At 49.9% G+C, this 23145-nt stretch overlaps 8 protein-coding genes and 1 non-coding gene across 9 annotated transcripts; 6 read left to right on the top strand and 3 right to left on the bottom strand.

The window, feature by feature from the left end:
* Nucleotides 1-1861: 1861 nt before the first annotated feature.
* On the top strand, nucleotides 1862-4353 carry FVEG_00491 (hypothetical protein; the record flags this gene model as incomplete). The annotated part of the gene is made up of 5 exons (XM_018886989.1): nucleotides 1862-2438; nucleotides 2500-2610; nucleotides 2692-2804; nucleotides 2853-2930; nucleotides 2980-4353. 5 exons carry the CDS (start codon nucleotides 1862-1864, stop codon nucleotides 4351-4353), a joined length of 2253 nt encoding a protein of 750 aa, XP_018742674.1.
* Nucleotides 4354-4948: 595 nt separating this feature from the next.
* Nucleotides 4949-6136, top strand: FVEG_00492 (hypothetical protein; the record flags this gene model as incomplete). Its single annotated transcript, XM_018886990.1, has 1 exon — nucleotides 4949-6136. One exon carries the CDS (start codon nucleotides 4949-4951, stop codon nucleotides 6134-6136), a length of 1188 nt encoding a protein of 395 aa, XP_018742675.1.
* Nucleotides 6137-6600: 464 nt separating this feature from the next.
* On the top strand, nucleotides 6601-8398 carry FVEG_00493 (hypothetical protein). The gene is made up of 3 exons (XM_018886991.1): nucleotides 6601-6714; nucleotides 6770-6818; nucleotides 6873-8398. Exons 1-3 carry the CDS (start codon nucleotides 6653-6655, stop codon nucleotides 8142-8144), a joined length of 1383 nt encoding a protein of 460 aa, XP_018742676.1. The 5' UTR covers nucleotides 6601-6652; the 3' UTR covers nucleotides 8145-8398.
* A 159-nt stretch (nucleotides 8399-8557) lies between these two features.
* FVEG_00494 (kinesin family member 11) lies at nucleotides 8558-12685 on the top strand. Its single transcript, XM_018886992.1, has 3 exons — nucleotides 8558-9285; nucleotides 9336-11042; nucleotides 11092-12685. Exons 1-3 carry the CDS (start codon nucleotides 8848-8850, stop codon nucleotides 12436-12438), a joined length of 3492 nt encoding a protein of 1163 aa, XP_018742677.1. The 5' UTR covers nucleotides 8558-8847; the 3' UTR covers nucleotides 12439-12685.
* Nucleotides 12686-12821: 136 nt separating this feature from the next.
* FVEG_14680 lies at nucleotides 12822-12911 on the top strand. The gene has a single exon. It is a non-coding gene; the product is annotated as a tRNA-Glu (tRNA).
* Nucleotides 12912-13013: 102 nt separating this feature from the next.
* On the bottom strand, nucleotides 13014-15222 carry FVEG_00495 (hypothetical protein). The gene is made up of 2 exons (XM_018886993.1): nucleotides 14850-15222; nucleotides 13014-14793 (listed from the first exon to the last, which is right to left on the bottom strand). The coding sequence occupies exons 1-2, from the start codon at nucleotides 15108-15110 to the stop codon at nucleotides 13144-13146; spliced, it is 1911 nt and encodes a 636-aa protein (XP_018742678.1). The 5' UTR covers nucleotides 15111-15222; the 3' UTR covers nucleotides 13014-13143.
* Nucleotides 15223-15296: 74 nt separating this feature from the next.
* FVEG_00496 (hypothetical protein) lies at nucleotides 15297-17470 on the bottom strand. The gene has a single exon (XM_018886994.1). The coding sequence runs from the start codon at nucleotides 17398-17400 to the stop codon at nucleotides 15427-15429; it is 1974 nt and encodes a 657-aa protein (XP_018742679.1). The 5' UTR covers nucleotides 17401-17470; the 3' UTR covers nucleotides 15297-15426.
* Nucleotides 17471-17728: 258 nt separating this feature from the next.
* FVEG_00497 (phosphatidylinositol glycan, class U) lies at nucleotides 17729-19580 on the top strand. The gene is made up of 3 exons (XM_018886995.1): nucleotides 17729-18022; nucleotides 18085-18352; nucleotides 18405-19580. Exons 1-3 carry the CDS (start codon nucleotides 17872-17874, stop codon nucleotides 19261-19263), a joined length of 1278 nt encoding a protein of 425 aa, XP_018742680.1. The 5' UTR covers nucleotides 17729-17871; the 3' UTR covers nucleotides 19264-19580.
* FVEG_00498 (hypothetical protein) lies at nucleotides 19317-21125 on the bottom strand. Its single transcript, XM_018886996.1, has 2 exons — nucleotides 20662-21125; nucleotides 19317-20601 (listed from the first exon to the last, which is right to left on the bottom strand). The coding sequence occupies exons 1-2, from the start codon at nucleotides 20807-20809 to the stop codon at nucleotides 19466-19468; spliced, it is 1284 nt and encodes a 427-aa protein (XP_018742681.1). The 5' UTR covers nucleotides 20810-21125; the 3' UTR covers nucleotides 19317-19465.
* Between the last annotated feature and the right edge of the window lie 2020 nt (nucleotides 21126-23145).

Here is a 23145-nt window from a genome sequence, read left to right as displayed (position 1 = left end):
TTCATATGTTAGTTCGTTTGGGTACCCGTACTCATTTATTACTGTCGGAATGCCAGATTTCTTTAGGGCTGTTTGCTGGTTGCATTTCTTTCGAGGGTGATATGAGTCAAATATCGTATATGGTCACTAAAGTAGGTAGCCCGTGAAATAGCAATATTTACCGCTACTAAACCCTGTATTCAGCTGAGAGGCTACTTCGTGTCTAAGTATCGTTGAAATAGAGTTCGCAATAGTACTGTCCACTACAATTAACCTAGAGTCACGCAATGAGTTATTATCAACTAAGTGGGATGTCTTCGCTAGCCCAACATCCATTGTAGGCGGTTAGGACTATATCTTTATGCAATCATCGGTGAAAGTATTCATCGCATGGCCCTACGGCTGAGATATAGTAGCCTATGCCTGGTTGTGTGGAGTTTGCGGTTAAGCCAAAAATTGTAATTCTCTGGTTGGTCTGTGGCTTGCATATTGGCGAGTGGTGGACACTGCTGGATTCAGGCAAGGAGGACGAGGTGTTCAACGGAGCAAATAATAGTCCTTAATTAGTCGAAGAAACTGTCTTGGAGTTAGGATGATAGTGTTTATATAATCTATATGTTTACGTCAGGTTGGTTGGTTGGATATACTCTTGCAATTTATAGATTTTACCCGCCAACTCTAAACACTATATCCAAGCATAATAAGTTTAGAACTCTTCTCTAAACATATATAACCTACGCTATTTGATTTTGACTATCTGGCCCAAAGACAACTATATATAGTACCTTGGGTACCTATCTTAAACCAGTTGTCAAGCTTGAGCAGCTAGCAACAACTCCTGCTCAGCTTCACTACAACTGCGTTAGCACCTGGCTGAAAAGGTTACGTGGATTGTTGTATTGCGTTACCAGGGGCGGAGTCCACGAAGCGCACTCCGTATCCGACGGCGTATCGACCGATTCACCATTCGGCTCCGACTCGAGTTACACCCGAGTGGTATCCCCGTGTCATACACACGCTTTGTTGTCATATTGCGTCACTCAGAGGGATGGGCTTGTCCTTGCTTACATACGTCCAGTACTCCGTAAGCATTGTTGTTATTGAAGGGACAACGGTACGTATCGAGTCAAGCCACCGTCAAGTCCAATTCAAGGAAACTTGATTGTGGTTCCTGTCGATCATTGACGCTTTGGGAGGCCAAGCTCTTGTTGTGGTTATGCCAAGCCTCAATACGGCACCTCACATCCGAGAAGGACGGGGATATCATCGATAAGCTTGTTTATTCGTAGCGTGCCTCCAGTAGCCTGTTTGTTGGGCCTGCTTGGAGCATTGACGAAGCTGAGTCTCTTTGTTGGCCTGTGCAATAGAGGCTACGCATGAGCAATAGCTGAGCGTTGTTGTTTGTCGAGGGTAGAGAAAATGAGTCACGATAGAACTACGGAGTAGAAACGTCGAAATTCCTTACAAGCGAGCGAGTCCAGGGATCACGAGGCAAACTAGTCCATAGTATCTGATAATCTGAGGCTGCACCGCCTCACTTTGCCTCTAACAGCACTACATGGAACCAATCAAGCGCAACTATAGCCGGGCTCCCTCACCGATTTCGACGACATCAGAGATACATCACTAGCTACGCTACAGTAGACTCATGGCCTGGATAGTTCCAGCCACATTAAGTGGGCTGCTATCCACTAACGCCACTGGACAACCAGCGTCATCCCAGATCTAGCTCCCGCCTTAAAGCCAAGGCCTTGGCTCTTGGTCCTCTTGCACCTTGCACTTACAACTTCGACGTTTACCCAAACTCATCAAGCACAAGACGACTATCTCTTCTGATAGTTCACGGCTTCGCATCACACTCCCAAGAGTAAACACCTGTTCGATGAAGGAAGCTTCTCCTGATCCACCCAATATAGATGGCAGTCGCTCTGGTGCACAACCCGCAGCGCCCACTGCTCAGGGCTTGAATGAGCACACCAACAAGACTCAAAACAAAGACTTCAACGAAAAACAGAATGGCAGCTCTGGCTCTGTCAATGGTGGTGATCGTCAAGGTCTCAGCCGAAACAACTCTTCTCTTCTCAAGGCCCTCTCTGCTGGCGATGTCCCATCTCACACATCGTCTCAGGCTGCACGGCCGGGGTCTGTCCTAGAGACTCCCAACAAGGCCGAGGAGCCATCACAAGAGAACCCCAATCAAACCAGTAAGATGAACAGATTCTTCGCTGAAGTTAAGCGAAGCGTCAAAATTTCCATCTTCCACAGCTGGCTCAACATCCTCCTCATCTTCGTCCCTGTTGGTATTGCAGTATCCCAGGTAGATGGCATCAATGGAGGTATTGTTTTTGGTCTCAATGCAGTCGCAATTATTCCTCTTGCTGGTCTCTTAGCTTATGCTACCGAGTCCGTTGCAAGGAAGATGGGCGATGCTCTCGGCGCGTTGCTCAATGTCACTTTTGGTAAGTCTACCCACAACTCCATTCAACACCACAAATATTTTAATGCGCATGATCGTCATAGGAAACGCCGTGGAACTCATTATCTTCATCTCAGCCTTGGCTAAGAATGAAATTCGCATTGTTCAGGCATCGCTATTAGGCTCGATCTTAGCGAATTTATTGCTTATCTTAGGTACGCTCCCTCCCCTTTGGTGTCAACCGCTCCAGGGGTTGCCTAGAGTTTCGATTTCAAATAGTAACAGTTTCAATTTAGGTATGAGCATGCTTCTTGGTGGCTTGCGCTTCAGAGAGCAAGTCTATAACAGTACTGTCACACAAATGAGTGCCTGTTTGCTCAGTTTGAGTGTTATCAGTCTTGTTCTGCCGGTATGTTACAAACAGCTTTTATCTATACACGTACTGACCGACCAAAAGACGGCTTTTCATGCTTCCTTTCGAGACAATAATCTCGCTGACCAGCAATCCCTCAAAATCAGCCGTGGCACGAGCATCGTAAGTCCAAGGGTTATTCAAGATCTTTCCAATATGCTAACAAACATAGGTCCTTCTGCTTGTATACGTCATCTATCTCATGTTCCAGCTGAAATCTCATGCTTACATGTATGAGTCGACTCCTCAGCATATCATCGATGCTGAGTTGGCCCCTGGACCCGCTGCCGGCCTTCTGGATTCTTCCAGCTCTGACGATAGTTCATCTTCAAGTTCGGATTCATCTGACTCTGACTCATCTCATGGTACAATGCGAAAGAAAATGAAGAAGGTCCTGCGCAATAGGCGGCATAGGAGATCTAGCACTGCTTCGGTTGACACCGCTGATACCAAAGGAACCCGCACTGCTTCGTTCACAACGACAAGCACCACCCCACAGGATGAGGTCTCTGAGGCCGCAGCTTCGCGTCATCGTATTCCTCGCTTCCCATCCTACGAGGGTAGTGAGAGTGCCATTGAAGAAGAGGATGAAGAAGAGGCAAAGCGTTCACGTCGACGACGTCGATATCGCCGACACAGGCACCGCAAGAGCAAAAAGCAGGCCCGTGATGCCAAGAAGGCCGCAGGTGTTGCTAAGATACAGAATGAGCTGCCCGAAAATTCTCCGCAGAACAACGATGAAGGTGAACCTCGACGTGTGGACTTCGCCGTCCAGGATGACATAGAGGCTGGTCCCTCAAACACCGGCAAACGGCCATTCCCCCTTCGAGGATTGTCCGTCAAAAATATCGCCCCCGTTTTCGCTGAAAAGTCGGTGGTTACATCTACTCCTGTCCCTCACGTTCGCTATGGAATCAGACGTACAAATTCTCTTCCGGACCGTCTCCAGTTTCGAGCGCCAGGTGCCATGCTGCCCTCTTCTGTTCCTCCGATCTTAACTGCCCCTGGTGCTCAAATGATCGCCAAGGAACAGGAGAACGAAGAAGAACACCTCACCCAGACTGGCGCCATCATTCTTCTCCTCGCCTCCACAGCTCTGGTTGCAGTTTGCGCTGAATTTCTGGTTGATTCTATTAAAGATGTCGTCAAGAATTCTAGTGTCAACGAGGTCGGAATTGGTCTCATCATTCTCCCTATTGTCGGCAACGCCGCTGAACATGTCACCGCCATCAAGGTCGCATACAAAAACCATATGGATCTCGCGATCGGTGTTGCTGTAGGCAGTTCCATTCAAATTGCTCTACTCCTTACACCCGTCATGGTTATCCTCGGATGGATTATGGACAAAGACATGTCTCTTTACTTTACACTATTTGAGACTGTCTGCCTGTTCGTTTCGGCGTTTATTGTCAACTTTCTTGTCCTTGATGGAAGAAGCAATTATCTTGAAGGTGCTCTGCTCTGTGCGGTGTACATCATCATTGCTGTTGTGGCCTTCTTCTATCCCAATAAAGATGAAGCCAGCGAGTGGGGAGGAGGCACTTAGTCTGCATCATAGAAACTCGGTCGGTGAGGACTGAATACAGGGCTTTGTACATCAAATATCGGGAGTAGTAACAACATGGGCTGAGATGCCCAGCAGTTAGCACAACTTACAAAGGGAAACGAATAACTCAAATTGGCAAGATTACCCCATTTTTGACAGCAACAGTAATACCTATAGTGATCTAACCCAGTTCAATTAATTGAAATATCATGCCCTGCGTATCGGCGTATCGTAATCCAGGTTTCTGCCTCGTGATACCAAGAAGGGGCTGTGTAAGCTCAAAGCGGCGTGGTGTTTGTGGAAATTAAGCGGCATAGCCACTACTTTAAACCAACATGATGTCAACAAAGGAAGTCGAAAGGCCAAAGAAAACATATATAGAGTTCCTTCTTAGACCCTCAATTGCTCACCAATAACCGTTGTTGGGTAATTTTTTGCTACTTAACCGTGAAGCCTGCTTGATTTAAGCTTATAAGTGGTTGCAGGCGCCCACTTTTGAATCCCTGCTTAAACATCGTCACAAGTGTCTTGCGGTCCTACAAACAACAACATCGTCATCATCATCATCATCATCATCATCATCATCATCATCACCATGTGTTTCGGAAGCAAGAAAGAGGCGAATAATGACCCTGCGCCTCGTCCCGCGCAGAGGCCGGCATCTTCTCAGAGTCAAGAAGATGTGAAGAAGAGCAAATACAACCCTCAAAATGACCCTAATCAATATGCTGGAGAGTCTAGCTATTCTGCGCCCCCAGGACCTCCCCCAGACAGAAAACAGGCCTCGGATTTTGCACCACCTCCGGGACCGCCACCTGGCCAATCTTCATCGCAGCAATACTCTGCTCCTCTAGGACCACCGCCGGGCAAGGCCGCAGCGCAGTATGATGCACCTTCATACTCTGCACCTCCAGGGCCTCCACCAGGACAAGGAGACTACGCGCCACCATCTGGACCTCCACCCAAGCATGACTGGGAAGTGGCAGTGCCAGACACTTCACTGTTCCCACCACCACCCGCTATCTTCAGTGGCTACGATAGATCCCCCACGAGCAATGCTACTGAGGAAGAGGCCAATGCCGGCGAGGATTGGTGCCAGTCGTATCCATTGACAGCACCCATTCACTTGGACCAGACTGGAAAGACGGCTCTCCAGGCCGGCAACATTCGCCTCATGGAGCCCGTGGGCTTCAGTGGTAAGCTCACTTGGATGGAACCAGGACATTGGCAAGGTTGGAGTAAGAAGAACTCACCTGACCGTTGCATTATTGGTTACCCACCTCTCTACTCAGTAACTGAGCATGACCCTGTTCGCCTCGGCCAGCCCAAGACTATCTACTACGAAGTTAAGCTTGCGCGCGACAGCCCAGAGGTATTTATCGCCCTAGGTTTCACCGCGCTACCCTATCCTTCATTCCGCATGCCAGGCTGGCATCGCGGAAGTCTAGCGGTACATGGTGACGACGGACACAAATACGTCAACGATCGCTGGGGTGGCCGCGATTTCACTCAGCCTTTCAAGCGTGGAGAGACATACGGTATTGGCATGACATTGCGTTCTGTCGGTGGACCTAAGCCGCAGGTCGATATCTTCTTTACGCGCAACGGTACGATGACGGGTGGATGGGCACTCCATGAGGAGACTGATGCTGAACAAGATCTACCGGTTACAGGATTGGAGGGTTTCCACGATCTAAGTTGTGCTATTGGAACGTATGATGGAATTAAGTTTGAGGCAATGTTTGAGCCGTCAAAGTGGTTGTATAACCCGTTTCAGTTCTAAGCGTAGAGCGAGCTAGGTATTGCCAAGATGTATTCTCCGTTGAATTTTGAGGCTATAATAAATACTTCTTAATGGTAATCAGTAAAATATGTTGTGTTTATGGCCGAGCTACCAGGAGATGAGTCTTTTCACTTTAGCACTGTCGTGGTCCCGTTATGTTGATTTTAGTGATGGGTCAAGTCTAGTGTGAAGGTGCACCTAAGGTGGGTTACATACCTTCAACCACAAACTTGTCTTGCCAAAGCAAACAACGCGCGCTATTAATGTCTTCTTGCATTTGTTATCGATGTGATCTTCACAGACTTGTAGCTCGAAGTAGTTCCCTGTCATCAATCTAGAGTTAAGGCACTGACCTAGGTACCTACTAAGCCAGTATGGTGTAGGTTAAGTCTACATGCATCTAACGGGACATGTGCCCCCATATCTACAACCCCACCACCGACCAAAGGATCGCGACCGATCGCGACTTGGTGATCAACATCGTCGCACATTAACATTTCTATCGCAACCTATAACATGGAGGTCGATAGTGATAATGGGCCTCTCACTCTTTTCGCCACGGGCGCTACTGTGGAAAAGTGAGTTCAAAGACCTGGATGCATGTATGTGGACATGAAACCCTGACCGCAATAGGGACGCCTGGCCTGCTGTGCGCAGTGACATAATTGCCAGACTTGACAAGGTACTACCACTTGTCGCTTTTCGATTGCTTCGACCTAGAGACTGACCACTTCAGATTGCGCACAACGAATTCCCCATCCCCAAACTACCGCCTCCACCAGCGGCTCACCAGCCTCCCGTCGAGGTGCGAGCATCTGCGCCCTCGTCACCACAGGCCGAATCGTCTCAAGAAACGAATAAGGAAACTTCTGTACCCGAGTCACTTCCAGCGACACAAGCCATAGATGGCGCGCTGCCCAGGCAACTGGCCGATATGGTCATTGACATTACCAAACACCTCGAGACATTTGAGACGCACCCCCCGCACACCATTCAGCGCCTTGCCGAACTGATCTTACGACCCAGAGCGCATTACAGAGCGGTAGCACCTTATCTACATGCGGTTGATCGCGTAGTCCAGGTGACATCGAGTACGAATACATATCCCCTGCCACCGCCTATTCCTGACATGTCTTCGATGCATTTGAATGGCGAGGACCCCAAGGATCCGGCTGTGTCAGTCTCATGGAGCAATCCTACTACGGCAGCATTGGGCACAGATGAAGCGCTAGGAGGAGCACTGCTAACGCCTATTCCCTGGTTGACGAGGCGCAGTCCAGAGAGTTCACAGGACACCCCGGGAGCTCAAATTCACAGCGAAAGCACAGAGAGTATCGAGGGTCCCAATGGAGTGGGAAGCATTGAGACAGTTTCAGTCAGCGTCAACGGAATTCCATCAACAGGGCATGCACGAGGGGTCACACAAGGAGAACTCTTACGCCAAGAGCAAAGAGCCGGCGTGGTCCCCGTGAGCCAACTGTCAAGAGCCCAAGAAGTGGTTCATGAAGGAGAACGTATGACGATGGACGACGAAGAGGACGAAGAGCTACATGAGGAAGAAGACGAGATACCCCATGCCAGAGGGCCCGAAGAGATCGGTATGAGCGACACCGGCCCTCAATCTACAACGACGAGTTTCGTGTCAGAAGGTAGCATGGGGATGCAAGGGATCGATGTTGAGGCGGCAGTTGGCAGGAAACATGACGATGACGAGGAGGGCAAGGTCGATGCTGACGCTGATGGAGATGCTGAGGGTGAGAGTGAACCCAAGAGCCCCGGCGCAGAGAGCGTAGGCTCCAAGAGGGAAGCAGACGAAGACCTTGAAAGCGAAACCCACAAGAAGCTAAAGGAAGAAGAAGGAGAAGGAGAAGACAAAGCCGAAGACGACCAAAAAGCTGATACAGTGGCTTCTGATGTTAAGGAGGAAGAGAAAAAGGGAGAGGAAGCCAAAGCTCCAGCGAGCGAGACCAAATCAGAAGCCGATGACAATAAGATGGATACCGAATAGCAATACATCAGCCTCACAGAGCACGTCATGATGAGACGAATCTACAGATCCTGGAGTTTTGATTAATTTTTTGTATTACATAGAAGGCGTACTTAAGCATTTATCCCCTTACGGGAATGTAATGCCGTTTCGTTTATGTTTAACCTTGAATCACTGAGGTTCCAATCAAAGTGTCTCATGATGACAACGGAAATCATGATACTCGCACCCAAGACATGAGATAATGATCTATAGTAACATGACTTTCACCGCTTTTACTGAACGTTCCATTGAGTGTAAGCCGGATAGTTAGGTATCGGGTGAGCTAGAGCCTAGAGCCCAGAGGTGGCTGGTTGTCGTGGCAACAGACGCCCTAGCTTGTGTTGACCCTAGCCCGTGCCACCGAAACATGGTTATGGTTATACAACTGTACTATTTACTTTACCTTGTGCCAAACAACCCTGCCGCCATCATAACCGAAACCATATGCAGGCATCCCCTCCTTATGCTGTCAACGTATTTGAGATTCTACCAGTTTCACACATTTTTGCTCCTTTAGTTTCATACTCGATCAAGCGAATGTGCAGCGTCTGAAGCATCCTCGAGGCTTCTTCAACAGACTTCAACACCAGACTCAACCCGATAGAAACTAAACCGCAAGAAGTTGCCCATCGTGGCTCCTCCACGCCCAACCCGCTCCGATCGGGAGCACAGCCGCATTGCCATGGCTCCGGGCGTGCGCGCTGCCACCGCCAACAGCAGCCGCTCCAGCGTAAGAGCTGGGTCAAGAGCACCACCGACACGATATGGCTCAGCGCTCGCGACGCGCAACGGCGCCGTATCACCGACCGGATCTATCGCTTCAGTAAATACTGTTAATACCATCGGAACTAAGCGCAAGGAGCGCGACTTCGAGGCCGAGTCTAGCGCCGAGGAGACAAATATCCAGGTCGTTGTGCGATGTCGTGGACGCAACGAGCGTGAGGTCCGCGAGAACAGCAATGTTGTTGTTACGGCAGATGCGGTCAAGGGAAAGATTGTCGAGTTGTCAATGGGCTCAAATGCCTTGAGCAACCGCTCATATAATTTTGATCGCGTCTTTTCTCAGGCGGCCGATCAAAACATGGTTTTTGATGATACAGTAAAGCCAATTCTGGACGAGGTGGGTTAAAAGAGCATACGGGACACAAATCTAGTCACTAACTGTCTTAGATGCTTTCCGGATATAACTGCACCATCTTTGCCTATGGACAGACCGGTACTGGGAAGACATACACCATGTCTGGCGACATGACTGACACCCTGGGTATGCTCTCAGACGAAGCTGGTATCATTCCTCGAGTCCTGCAGACCCTGTTCAACAAGCTCGAGCTCGAGAACGCCGAGAGTACTATCAAGTGCTCCTTTATTGAACTTTACAATGAAGAACTCCGCGATCTGCTTTCATCCGACGAGGGCAACAAGCTCAAGATTTTCGACGACACTTCACGGCGAGGCCATCTCAGCACCATTGTCCAGGGTATGGAGGAGAAGCACATCAAGAGCGCTACCGAGGGTGTCAAAGTGCTCCAGGACGGCAGTTTGAAACGCCAGGTTGCTGCTACAAAATGCAATGATCTAAGCTCTCGCAGTCACACGGTCTTCACCATCACCACATATGTCCGAAAGCCGAACGAGCACGGCGTGGATGCTCTTGTTAGTGCTGGAAAGTTGAACCTTGTCGATTTGGCTGGAAGTGAGAACATTCAGCGATCAGGAGCTGAGAACAAGCGTGCCGCGGAGGCCGGCCTCATTAACAAGTCACTCTTGACTCTCGGTCGAGTCATCAACGCGCTTGTGGATCGCAGTTCTCATATTCCTTACCGAGAGTCCAAGTTGACTCGTTTGTTACAAGACTCACTTGGTGGTAGGACAAAGACTTGCATTATTGCAACCATTTCTCCCGCCAAGAGTAACCTGGAAGAGACCATATCGACACTCGACTATGCCTTCAGGGCCAAGAACATCAAGAACAAGCCCCAGCTCAACCCTATGGTCGAGAAGAAGACACTTCTCAGGGATTTTACTATGGAAATCGAGAAGCTCAAGAGTGAGCTTATCGCTACTCGCCAACGAAACGGTGTCTATCTCTCAAACGAAGCCTACGAAGAGATGACGGCTCAGAGCGAGTCCCGCCGCATCGTCAACGAGGAACAGGCTGCCAAGCTTGAGACACTGGAAAATAACTTGCGCAACAAGGTCCAGGAGCTGTTCAGCCTGCAGTCTACGTTCATGGGGCTAAAGAAGGATCACGAGGGCACAAAAGCCCAGCTGGACGATACCAAGGAAGTGCTGGACCAAACCGAGATTGTTCTTTCTGCAACACGCAAATCACTTGCTGAGGAAACCAAGATCAGAAAAGCACACCAGAAGACGGAGCAGAAGCTCACGGAGGTTGGTGGAGAGCTAATCAACAAGCTGCATAAGACAGTCCGTGATGTTGGTGGTCTTCATGCCAAGAACAAGCGAAAGTCGGATCTTCAGTCGATCAACCGAAACACATGGACAACATCTCAAGATCAGGTCGCTGATGTTACCTCCATGGTCGAGCGTCGAATCAATGAGTTCCAGGAGGAGCAGCAAGAACATATTGCAAGTGTCGGACAGCGCATGGAGAACTTTGTAGATGAGGAGTTGCGCAAGCTATCGACTACGCAAACTTTCCTCGATGAGCACTTGAGCACATTTACTCAGTCGAAGAAGGACTTGCTCCAGTCGAAGCAGAAGTCGAAGGAGGATATGGACGAGGTTTTAGAGGAGATCAAGGTTGTTCGTGACACGGTCAAGGAGCGAATGGGTGAGAGCCTGCAGTCTATCTCTCATTCTGCCGAGAGGATAGCGGCAGATATGTTGAATGAGATGACTGCGTTCCACGGACAGGTAAGCTTCTGCATTGCAGCTTTAAGGGCCATATTCTGACAGGCTACAGCTTCACAACTCTTACAGTGCTATTGGAAAAGATTTCAAGTCCACTTTCGAGGATCTTGTTAAACACATCACTGCTCAGCGAGCCGAGTGCGACAACCTCAAGCGACAGCTCCAAGCAGCAACAAACACAATTGTGCTACAAAATGCTACAATCTCTTCGCGAATTCAAGATGCCCTGGTGGAGGAGCGTCGCCAAGCCGTTGATGAACGTCAGAAGCTCATGACTCAGATAACAGCTCTTATCAACACCCATGCCGACGCGCAGGAATCCCGACTTCACGACAGAGCCTCACAGATCCAGAAGAGCATCACAGCCACCAGCACCAACTTGGAGCAGGCCGTCGATACATATGGCGAGGGTATGTTAACGTGGGATGTCAGGGAGGGTGAACTGCTGGACGAGGTCAAGAAGTCTCGTGAGCAGCTCAAGACGAAGTTGAAGGATGATTGGGCAGCTGCCAGTGACCACAGCAGCTCCATCCAAGCTACTGCCAAGTCTGTCCATGCCGAGACTGTTCGCGTTGTCGACGAGCAAATCAAGGACCTCGATGTTCAGATGGAAGCCCTAGACGACTTTGTCAGCCGTGCAAAGACTGAGAACGGCCATCACCATGAGTCTCACAGCGTGTCCGTTCAGTCGTTGTCCAATACTGTTGAGGAGTCTTTTGGAAACATTTCATCGCACTTTAAGTCAACATTTGACCGCGTCAAGAACTTGGGCGAGGAGATGGAGCTTGATCTTGGTGATCTTCAAGATGGCTTGGAGCCACTCCATGGCCAGCTCTGCCAACCTCTGGCCAACTTGCGCGAAGACATCACCCGCGCGGCCCTCCAAGAATACCAACCAACGGGCGAAACACCAGCCAAGGTCCAATATCATTACCCCACTGATCTTCCTCGCACTGAAGATCACGATCTCATCATTTCACGCATTGACGAGATTTCTACACCAACCAAGGATCGTGACACATCTGACAGGGATAACACCATGGTCTTTGCCGACCTTGACTGCCCTCAGAAAATGATGACATCGCCAGTCCGACCTCCGCCCTCTCGCATGTCCAATGCTAGTGCCCCTGAACACATAGGTCTGGCCGGAAGTCTTCGCGAAGTGAACCCCAATGTACCAAATCACACAACGGGGTCTATTGGCTTCGATCCTCGCGCTAGCATTATATCTATGCCCCCTGAGCGCACTTTGCCACTGTTTAAGCGCAGCACGCGAGTGACTCGCAGCGCCAAGAAGGTTGGAGTCAGGGATCCCATCATCTCCGAGGGCGGCGAGAATATGCTTCCAACCGCGCTTGAGGAGAGTCTGTCTAGAAGAAAGAGTCCAAGGCTCAACTGAAACTCTTATACACTACACTGTCTGACACTGTCTGTCACTGTTCTTTTGTTTGTAGGGCCTTTTTGGATCTGGGAGTTTGGGGCGTCGTAGGGAAGCATCGCTATGTATGGATGGTTTTTTTCATTGTTTGATCCCCAGCACTGTTTGTTGTCTGGGTTTTCGTTGTAGGGTTATTTGAGTACTTGATACCCTTTGACTTTTAGACAATTACCAGTAAAGTAACGAATGCGACTCATATCATCTTGGTCTCTCTTGTCTGCACTCTCCGTCCCCGCTATCTCTCAACTACTTTGGTCTCGGCTAAACAAACGTCAGTTTGACTGGTATGACTGCATGGGCGTTGTTGGTATGAAATCCTGGACTCTGTATCACAAGCAACATCATCCGGTATGGTGTAGTGGCTAACATTTCGCGCTCTCACAACCTGAGAGATCAGTTCCGCGGAGCCCAGGGTTCGATTCCCTGTACCGGAGTTTCTCTTTTGCTGTTCCTTCTACCTGTATTGAAATTTTATTACCTTTTTATCTGCTTCATTCCATTAGGGAAAGTGCAGCTAGAGAATGGAAGAGAGAGAGTGTGTGTGTGTTAATTCTTTTAGTACCTATCTATGTATGCCATGAGTAATGTATGAATCAACCAAACCCGTTTCACTCGTTATTAGGACAGAAGGTCGTTTAAATAGTGTCACTCTGAATTACACCTGTTTCATGAGGTCAAATCCTCTTCGTCATAACTCGTCTCACGGCTCATCCCAGTGCTGTCTCCGTAGAATCTCTTTCTCTTCCTCTGAATAGTGTCCTCGCCTCTCCAGCCCCTTCCTGGCACAATAGGCTTGAGGAAGCCATCCACATGCACACCACCTGCAACCTCCTCGTCACTGTCCAGTTCTTCCGTCTGTCCCTGGTGTATAAGCTCCATATGCCGTCGGAGGTTTGCTTTGCGTGCGAAACCCTGTGCTGCGCGGTCGCAGGAGGGAATTGGGCAGAATAACATTCCACCTGCAGAGTTGGGGCGGGAGCGGGAGCTTGGAGACCGGACGGCTGATGATGGCCCTGGAGAGCGTGTTGAGTGACGGCTGGAGCTTCTAACGGAGTCTGGGCTGCGACTTGAGTATGCGAGAGAGGCTTGGCGAGATGCAATGCGGCGCTGTATGAGATCTGCGGCATCATCGCTTTCGTCATCGGCTTCTTCATCCGAGTAAGATAGCTGGATAGGCTCAGGGCGATACTCGACGGAAGTGGTGTTTTTATCGTTAGTGGCAGGCACTTCGTTCAGCGTCCTCACTACCATTCCTTCGCCAAACAAATCAGCACATCTTCGTGTTGCTCTCGCAATGACATCGCCTGAGAAACCTGCTATAGCGGCTGCGCCCAGCACATCGCTCCAATCACGCAGTCCCCATCTTAAGAGCTTCCTTTCAACGTTTGTTCCTGGTACTGATTCCTCCTCCGTCTCTGCTCCTTGAGAAGTCGCTCGCTTCAACGATAGAGATCGTGATCGCTCTCGCTCAATGATCTCGTCACCTTTGCGGATCCACTCCTCGAAAGCTGCGTCTCTGTCTTCAAGCGTCGAGGGGATCTTTCGATGGGATTCACGAGCAACACGCTGAAGCATCTCTTCATGTGCTTCTCCAGCGCGAGGGACATGGACTTTTCGGGGGCGACCTCTTCTGCTGGGCTTACCAGCTCCTGATGGTGAGGTAGAGGCAGATGTGTCAACCTCATGTAGATTTTTTCGCGGACGACCGCGAGACCTCTTTTGCCCACTCTGGCTATGGTTATCTGACTCCTCTTCAGTTGAAGAATCAGAGAGATAATTCATGCCTGTGATACGTGAATTATGAAGTATTTTTAGTGTATTGTCCAGTTGTGATAAAATGTGTCGTGTTGATGGGCGTAAGAGTGCATAGGATGCCTCGTCGTTGGTAGACTCGACTGGTTCATAAGTTTTGGGATTACGTCGTATACGCCGACCGTCTTCTTCATCAACAGCCATCTTTTCGTCTTCATCCTCTTCTTTGCCTTCATCGGGCCTGGCAGAAGACTCGCGTGACAAAGGATCAGGTGTGCTGTTGCCGCTCTCGTTATGGACAGGCGTGGACTCATCTTCTATGGATGGTTTGGCCATCTCGCTCTTCCTCCTGCGGAACCGACGCTTGGCAGTTCTCAATATAGTAGCAGATATTTCTTCCTCGAGCTCAGTACTAGGGAGTATCTCTTCATTTCTGTGGAATGTGAAATGGTCATCTTCGTCTTGCTGTTCGTTGGTGAAGCGCTCCTTGGGCACATGTTTATGTTTGAGTGGCCATGCAGTCCATGCCTTAGGTGGTGCCCAAACACCTTCTTCGCCAGATTCCTAAGTTCCGTTGTCAGCGCATACTGCTTGTGGCATAAAAGATGATATCGACTCACTGTTTTGACGACTAAATCCTGTGCTGTCTCCGGATTTCGGCCTCTCCGCTTTAGCGCAAAAGCATTGTATAAATGCACCGCGAGATCCTGATCTTGAATCTGCTTCATTGATTGCCAGAGAAGCCTGTCTTCTTCCGTCAGAGTGCGCCATGTCGATTTAGCCCCCGTCCAACGATTCGGTCTATGTTCATGCAAGTCCTCAGAGGCGATAGATGCGATCTCATCGCTGTCTAGCTCCCAGGCGGTAGCGCTTGCTTCCATCTTGGCGGAAAGGCGGTAAGAATAAGGCGTAAATAGAATTACTCGGATGAAGATTAATCTCCAGAAATTATATCATTCGTGGGCAGTATTCCACCAGGGTGGTTGAGGCAGTATTTGGGGTGAGTTGAGAAGTTCAAGTTTTTCAGAGGTGCGTCGCAAAGTAAAAGCCAGGCTATCCACCTGAGAGAGACAACATTCACTGACACAGCATTTGCTCAGCCTATATTTGCGTATACAACTCAATAAATGCTTTTTTTTTGTCGCGTACAACTTAAAATCTATAGGAATGGTATAAAACAGTGCCTTAACATTACGCCTAAGCCTTGCCCTTGCCCTTGGTGGCCTTTTCCTTTTCGAATTTTCTCCTCTTGGCCCGTAGCTTCTGGTCCTCGGCACTCTTCTTGCTGTTTGTGTACACCATCTGCTCGTACAGCTTTCTCTTCTTCTTGCTGAGCATACCCTTGGCGCGCTCAAGATCCTCAGCCTCTTCGCGAGCCTTCTTGGTGAGGGCCTTGCGAGCGTCCTCCTTAGCCTTGGCCTTGGCGTTCGTTGTGTTGGCCTTGACAGCACCACCGGTGAGCTCGGCCTCAAGCTCGTCTTGCCGTTGCTCGACATCATCTTCTTCCTCGTCCTCTTCTTGCTCGTCTGCAGAAAAGCCACCAAACTCATCATCCTCGTCACCCTCTCCCTCATCAGAACCAGCCACATCCATACCCTCAGCAGTATCATCAACCTCATCCTCACCATCGCTTTGAGCCTCAATGGCTTCAGCCTCAGGCTCTTGCTCCTCCAGAGGAACAGTGGGATCATATGCACCTTGGACGTTCCTCACGAAGGGGCTCAGATGGGGAGGAAGATCAGCCCCAGGGGCATACAGATGAGGCTCCTTCAGCTCACCGTCGTTGACACTGTCCCAAACCCATTGAGGCTGGATGTATGTTCGTCCTGGGACTCGTCGGTTGGCAGCAAGCTTCTGTGATGTCTGGCTGTCGTCGCCATCAACCTCATCCTCAGCAGAAGCCTGGATAGGAGGTCGGTCAACGATCTGGTGAGTAATATTAGGGTCAAGCTCGTTGGTGGTGAAAGCGCCATCGCCGAGAACAGCGTCCCAGCCGACACGTCTGCAGCCGAAGGACTTGAGGAGGAATTCGAGGGGTTGTCGTGGGGTTTCGCGGGACAGGTAGATGGTGAGGTTGGAGAAGAGGCTGTTGGGGTTGTTTCCGGTGTTAGAAGGCTGGGGCAGAATATCGCCACCAGAGACTGCAGGTTCAAACTTATCAATTACACCGGCCTCCTGATCCTCGCCCTCAACCTGGTTCTCGGTCGTTGCCGTCGACTCATCATCATCGTTGCCCTTGATCTTCTTGATAACCTTGTTGACGGCAGCCTGAACCTTGGGGTCAGGCTTGTGCTCAGCAGCCTCCAGTGTCTTCTGTTCCTTCTCGTCGGCACCAACCAAGGTCTTGCCCTCGAGGGTGAAAGCGCCGAGCTCCGCACCGGCCTCATCCTTCGCCTGGTCGAACTTGGGAGGGTACTTGAGGCCAAGAGAGGTGTACAGTCGGAAGTTGACGAAGCCAAGGAGGGTCATATAGAATTCAACAAAGGTGCCCATGATACGGAAGTCGACATCGCCAACGACGCGCTGGTTGAACTTGTAAGGAACCAGCCAGAGGACCTCCTCGCCCTGGATGTTTGCCTGATAGTAGATACCCTTGATGGAGAGGAATGACTTGGTAACGCTCTGCGACACAATGAGGTAGTGCTGGAACTCGAGGCACAGGCGCTCGCAACGGGCAATCATCTTAGCGGGAACCGAAGAGGTGGAAGGCAAGTTGGCGAACAAAAAGAGCATTGACAAGCAGTCATCAAGATCTCTGATCGCGTCAATAAATGTGGGATAGCGCTCGCGAATGACATGGTCAAGAGTATAACGAGGCTTTCCTGTCTTCTCGGGCCGCGAAGCATTGCCCTCTAGGCGAGCGGCGTCAGTGACATCGCCTCGACCGAGCGCACGAGAGATCTTCTTCTCAAGAACCTTCTGATCGCGGAACTTTTGAAGCAGCGGCTCGTGGAGTAGATACTGGATGTCCTTGGTATAGTAGAAGGTAGTTGAGCTGGTGGAAGACTTGGAAACCTTCTTTCTGCTTCGGGGCTCGCGAGGATAGATTCCCTTCCAAATACACAGCTTTCGGAAGTCGGGAAGGCTGATCTGAAGTTTTCGAATCGCCTGGTTTCGAGTAACGTAGTTCTTGGCCGCGCCGGCCTTCCCCTTCTTCTTTATCCGAGGCATTGTTGATTGGAGATGAGGTAGTGTTGGTGGTTGGTTGTATCTCTCTGCGAAACCAGCGGGGCACTTTTTCTCTAACAATCTTTCAGCTTTTTTTTTCCAACGTCAAATTTTATGCCAGGTTGCACCGCCTTGATCCGACGCTAGACCACAGACAGTGGCTTTTCATTGGGTGATGGCACGCTCACCGCCCGGGGACATGTTCAGCACCCTTAAGCGTATTTGCAGCGCCTGGCATCGCCAATCCAGCGAATACAGTGGAGTGGAGCTGTTATCGAGCACTGGCGAAATGGAACCTAGGCTCCAGCCAGCGGCTCTTCCGGCGGCCCCTCTCCCGTCGCAGGTACATCCCGAAGGTGGAGGGGCCGCCAAGCAAGCACGGGAGCTCAACCAGCCAAGTGGCCTCCAATTCAAACTGTATCGCGGCCCTCCTCCAAAGCTGTTATTACCAACAATACTCGCTGGAGGCATGCAATGTCAGACACAATGACATTGCGAGGCAAAGCCAGCGTGTTCGCAGGCGCTGCCCTGCTCCGACTTATCTTATTCCTTGCTTTCCCTGGCCTGCCCGATCTTCTGACAGGTCGCGTCGAGATATCCACCCCCGTCACAAGCTTCAAGCGATGTAAGTCTCAACCGGTCGTCGCATAACGAGCATCGAATGTAGCTTACTCACAAACCCCCAAGTACAAGAGGGCCTATTCCTATATACGAACAACGTCTCGCCATACGATGGTGGTGTCTTCCACCAGGCTCCTCTTCTGTTGCCCTTGTTCTCCCTGCTCCCCGACGTAAAGAGCTGGCCCATCTTCACACACCTACTCTACATCGCCGTCGACCTCCTCAGCGCCGAGGCTCTGTATAAAATTGCCGAGTTGGGTGTTGCGGGCAACTCGAAGCTATTTACATCGCCGCGCCGTGCCAATAAGTTTGGTAGTGCTGCAATTGCTGCTGGGTAAGGGGTATTCTGACTCAGAGCTTCAGATATCAAAACTAACAGGCGCCAGCTTCTTGTTCAACCCATACACCATTGCGACATGTATAGGACGGTCAACAGGCGTCTTCACCAACTGCGCCATTCTCCTTGCCATCGCCAAAGCTATCCAAGGATCTCCCTTCAATGCCATGGTCGCAATCTCTTTCGCATCTTATTTGTCTATGTACCCTATTCTGCTCCTCCCTCCGCTTGTTCTCCTTGCCTATGATTGCCAAGTTGAGAAACGTAGGATTTCTTGCATCACCAAGTTTGCAGCTACTAACGTCGCTGTTGTGCTGGGGTGCGTGGTTTCGTTATTAGGCATGTCTTTTTTGCTTGCCAACAACTCCTGGGAGTTCCTGACTCGCACATATGGCATCCAATTGACCTTATCTGATCTCACACCTAACGTGGGACTGTGGTGGTATTTCTTCATTGAGATGTTTGACTCGTTTAGAGCTTTCTTCCTTGGCGTGTTCTGGCTGCATCTTGCAGCTTATCCCGCAGCCCTCTCTATCCGTCTCCGCCCCCAGCCATTGGCTGTCTTGACTATCCTACTGGGCATTTTCTCCATCTTCAAGCCTTACCCTTCGCTTGCGGATGCCAGCCTCTTCCTATCTGTGGTCCCTCTATTCCGACATGTTTTCCCCCTCATGCGGTATGCTTTTGTTACCACCTCTACGCTGCTGTACGCAACATTCCTTGGACCAGCTTTTTACCACCTCTGGATCTATGCAGGAAGCGGCAACGCCAATTTCTTCTATGCCATCACTCTTGTGTGGAGTTTGGGTCAGAGTCTGTTGGTGACAGATCTCACTTTCGCTGTGTTGCGAGATGAGTGGGAAATCGAACGACCTGAGATGGTTGGCAAAGAGATCAGACAGTTATAAATCATGATACAAAGGAGATCCAATGTGAGGTCACAGTGGCAGTGGGCCTGGTAAGTCCTCAGAAAACTTATGATGAATAGTTCGCAACATCTAGATCATGGGAAGGGAACATTTTTTGGAGTTATCCCTCTGACAGAGGGTATTTGGAAGTGGTTTGTCTATTACATAAATGTACAATAGTTTTACATCGTTATCATGATTCTTAGTCCACGTCTGTATCGGTCTCGACGATCCGAGCCTGGGTTGACGGGTGGGAAGGTGTAGGTATTTCCACTGGTCCTCCTAATACACTGCCCAACATGGAACCTAGCGCACCAAACTCGCTGAGTTTCGAATAGTTTTTGTGTGAATGCCACACTTGTATTCGTGATCCAAATGGCTGTAGTGCCTTGTATGTGTGGTAGCCATAGCCAAGAGCTGCACCTGTGGCAAGGAGACTCAATGCCAGCATGAGGGACCTGGCATCAATGCCAGTGATACCTCCTTCAGCACGTCTTCGCACTTCGGTCGCATACTCATCGCCCAGACCAGGAACGTTGTGAAGGATACTGTCAAGGGTTCGGCTTCCAATGCGTAACACTGTGTTATTACCAGGCTCAGCCCACGGCAAGAGTTTGGACTTGCCCAGGCATTTTGTCTTCATACCGTCAACAAACGTGGACAACCGGGGTGTCTTGTTCATGAGCCAATCCTTTAAGAAAGATCTTGGTACGGGCGCATCACGCATCAGAGCGAGATAGCCAAAGGCTAAGCAGTCCAAAGATGAGATTTCTGCACCCTTGAAGAAACCATGCATCTTCTCCTCGGGCCCTCCTTCAAGAAAATCGTCCAACACAGTGAGACAGTTTTCTGTAATTCCATATAACCTTATAAGAACGGCTTGTTCAGGGGTCATTTCTTCATGAACCGTCTTTTTTGTCCTCACAGGAATGTGCCTTCGGAATGTCTCTGGTAAAGCATCTCTCCCGGAGGATAGGTGAAGGCCGCCATTGGGGTCAAAGTCGGTATCCATATCAGCAAAGCCCAGGTGCTCAACGCGTTTGACAGCCTCGGCGCGGAGCAGTGGCGGAACTGTCCATGTCAATGGGAAAGACAATAGAGTGCTGAAGGCGGGCCGAGTTGTGGCTGACCAGTTGGCAGCGGAGACGTAGAGTGAAAGATCCAGCAATGGAGCAGCTTGTGCAGACAAGAAGGCAGCATATGCAACACGATCAGCCTGCTGAATGTCGGTCAGGCCAGCATCCAGATTGTCACCGATGGACTTTTCAGTCAAGTACTCGACAATAGGACCGAAGCTTGATACCCATACGCCCTCATGATACAGTGCTGGTAGTGTATCTGGTTGCAACGGTCAGCAAGACAGGGTTCAGTCAAGGCAACGGTAATGATAAGCCATACTACACGGGCTGATGGAAGGATCGTTGCTTGGAATCAGGCGCCAGGCTGATACAGGGAGGCTGCTATGCAGGTATGTGATGATCGCAAGGCACTCGGGCTCAATGGACGGAAGACCAAAGGCGGAGCCCCATACGTGAAGGTCTAACATGGCTGGCCAGGGTCCGATGATCAGGCTGTGAAGTTATCCCAAGTTGCCTGTAGTTATACCACAGACGTCATGTGCTCCGAAAGCAAATGTTGTATGATTGCGGGAATCAGTCCGCAGTAACGGGAAGCGCGCGTTAGTCTGAGGCGGGAAGATTGTATAGAGTTTCGTGATAGATCTCGTGGCGATACGCCAATATCACCCAAGTCAAACTTAGTTGATCCTCGAGGTCGGGGAACTCTTGAAGGCTTCACAAACGCCAGCCTCGTGGTTGTTCTTGTCTCTATTCGACTAGCCTGGCAGCGCCTAGCAAAATGCCCCGCCGCTATAGTGCACCGTGTAGCCACGTGATTGATGTTCGCGCCTCTACCTACTACTCCATAGGTTATTCGTCTACTCTGTATGAGTGACAAAATACTGCCTCGTAAAGGTTAATTCTACTATGGCAGAACTCTAAATTCTCTCAGGGTTTCAATTTGATTCTCTGTATGGTTTTTTTGTCTGGCCTCCACACCATCGGGTCGGGCTTTGCCATGATGCAGCCTCCCGTCCTGTCGGCCAAGTTCGAGCCCGAAGTGCTATCCTGATCTGGTATATTATAACCATTGGCTTTTCATGTCATGGAAACGGCTTTGCCTAGGAGAGGGGTGGAAACTCAGCACATTGATCCTAGATGATAAAAAGACGTAGGTAATTTAGCATAAGGTTAGGATGTGTTTGTTAAGTTGAGGAGACCTTTTGCTGGGTTTATTTTGACGCCTTATATTAAGGCCTAATGTTTTCTTGCTCTCTGAGGTTTGCCTTGTCAAAGCGACTGACTCTCTCGTTCTGAGTCCCTGAAGCCACTTATACCCACTTCGGAGACATATCATATTCCTATCCGGGAGACATACTAGACATATTGACAACCAGGTCTGGTCTGCGTGCCAACCTCACAGCGCTGTTTCGCTGTTGGCTGAACGAATATCGAAGAAATCCAGAGTTTCGGAGATAGATAAGATGAAAAAGAGCTGAAAGATCACGGTATGTACTCCATACGTTGGTGTTTCAACAACTGCTCGCAATACTAGTGGTCGATATGGAGCCACATCGATGGGAACGTCTCACTAACAAACTTACACCAACCGCCAGAGCAGAGCGGAAGGGTACAATGCCACAAAGCCTAAATTCCAGGTATTGAGGCACCACTAATCACTGCTCGCTGCAGCTAGCTTGTCCCATTCATCCATTGCGCAATTGGGCCGATGGCAACGAGTGATCTTCGTCCGACTCCTTATATCGACGGACAATCAGGCCTTTGTCGGTAATCTTCATCCGTACCCCTGGAGCGGTAACAGAACGGACATTGACAGCGATCGTCAATCCTTGAGACAGGCACATGAACATGGCGAGGGTGATGGAGCAAAAGATTTGGCCATGTTCGCCACCTGGCGATTAGACGATCCAAATATGTCAAAGATAAGCAGCCTCATAGCTTTGGCGGGCGTTACCGCCTGTTTCATCATTTTTTGATGTGCACGATCGTCTTTTTAATGATTATCACTGTGGGAGTCTAGAGTGGCAGAGGCAAACAATAGAGGCATGTAGGCAAGCAAACTACCGCAAGCCAAACACTCCAATACCAATGAACTTGGATTTCTTCACTTTCAGCTGGTACCAATCATGAATCATCCCAACCTGTTGGCTAGCTCTCGACCTTGGATTTGGAACCCAACTAACTGTCAGCCCGTATCACTCTTTGCTTAGGATAATTATCGATGACAACCAACTTGAGTAGGGTCGGCCAACAAACCAATCGCGGTTGTGAAGGCTGAGAGGCTCCCGCTGGCGTCGCGCCGGCTCAGGGCCGGACATAAAAGACAAAGAAAAACACTAATGTTCACTGGATTGCCATTCCCGTTGTATCAATTCCGATGCCATTCCGCACCAAAGAGTTACAGTGTGCCGTACCTTGTACCAAGCGTTTAGGTCGCTCTTGTAGGGGGAGATCAGATCACACCTCGAGGGGAACTAAGCGAAGCGAGCGAGTTTTTCTCTTTAAAAGATGACGATTTGATGAATCTCGTCTTTGTCTGCCCCTCACCCCGGTGACATCTCCAACTTGGGGAAAAGGAGACGATCAGCGCCGGGTTTCTTACCATGTAAGCCACGGCATGTCCGGCCGCAGTTGAACACAAGGCAAGACATGATAGTACATGGCAATCATCACTACGTACTATCATTAGACATTTCAGGGCAGCCGCAGTAATGTATTGCGCAAGCAGTCAGGTTCCCCTGGTAAAGGGGCCCTGTAAGTTTCAGTTGTCATTGAGGCGAGCGTCAGCTGTTCAGATCGACGC

Source organism: Fusarium verticillioides, chromosome 1 (assembly GCF_000149555.1).
Source record: "Fusarium verticillioides 7600 chromosome 1, whole genome shotgun sequence".
NCBI classification, from domain to species: Eukaryota; Fungi; Ascomycota; class Sordariomycetes; order Hypocreales; family Nectriaceae; genus Fusarium; species Fusarium verticillioides.
The sequence above is the reverse complement of the archived record's forward strand: the minus strand, read 5'-3'. Positions and strand labels throughout refer to the sequence as shown.

What these genes read in the sequence shown, in the direction of transcription:
- FVEG_00493 (XM_018886991.1), top strand. Translation starts at nt 6,653, where the DNA reads ATGGAGGTCGATAGTGATAATGGGCCTCTCACTCTTTTCGCCACGGGC. An exon ending in ACGGGCGCTACTGTGGAAAA is followed by an intron (nt 6,715 to 6,769) that starts GTGAGTTCAAAG and finishes TGACCGCAATAG; the next exon opens with GGACGCCTGGCCTGCTGTGC. An exon ending in TAATTGCCAGACTTGACAAG is followed by an intron (nt 6,819 to 6,872) that starts GTACTACCACTT and finishes TGACCACTTCAG; the next exon opens with ATTGCGCACAACGAATTCCC.
- FVEG_00494 (XM_018886992.1), top strand. Translation starts at nt 8,848, where the DNA reads ATGGCTCCGGGCGTGCGCGCTGCCACCGCCAACAGCAGCCGCTCCAGC. An exon ending in TAAAGCCAATTCTGGACGAG is followed by an intron (nt 9,286 to 9,335) that starts GTGGGTTAAAAG and finishes TAACTGTCTTAG; the next exon opens with ATGCTTTCCGGATATAACTG. An exon ending in TGACTGCGTTCCACGGACAG is followed by an intron (nt 11,043 to 11,091) that starts GTAAGCTTCTGC and finishes GACAGGCTACAG; the next exon opens with CTTCACAACTCTTACAGTGC.
- FVEG_00495 (XM_018886993.1), bottom strand. Translation starts at nt 15,110, where the DNA reads ATGGAAGCAAGCGCTACCGCCTGGGAGCTAGACAGCGATGAGATCGCA. An exon ending in AGGATTTAGTCGTCAAAACA is followed by an intron (nt 14,794 to 14,849) that starts GTGAGTCGATAT and finishes AACGGAACTTAG; the next exon opens with GAATCTGGCGAAGAAGGTGT.
- FVEG_00496 (XM_018886994.1), bottom strand. Translation starts at nt 17,400, where the DNA reads ATGCCTCGGATAAAGAAGAAGGGGAAGGCCGGCGCGGCCAAGAACTAC.
- FVEG_00497 (XM_018886995.1), top strand. Translation starts at nt 17,872, where the DNA reads ATGTCAGACACAATGACATTGCGAGGCAAAGCCAGCGTGTTCGCAGGC. An exon ending in CGTCACAAGCTTCAAGCGAT is followed by an intron (nt 18,023 to 18,084) that starts GTAAGTCTCAAC and finishes CAAACCCCCAAG; the next exon opens with TACAAGAGGGCCTATTCCTA. An exon ending in AGTGCTGCAATTGCTGCTGG is followed by an intron (nt 18,353 to 18,404) that starts GTAAGGGGTATT and finishes AACAGGCGCCAG; the next exon opens with CTTCTTGTTCAACCCATACA.
- FVEG_00498 (XM_018886996.1), bottom strand. Translation starts at nt 20,809, where the DNA reads ATGTTAGACCTTCACGTATGGGGCTCCGCCTTTGGTCTTCCGTCCATT. An exon ending in TCCTTCCATCAGCCCGTGTA is followed by an intron (nt 20,602 to 20,661) that starts GTATGGCTTATC and finishes CGTTGCAACCAG; the next exon opens with ATACACTACCAGCACTGTAT.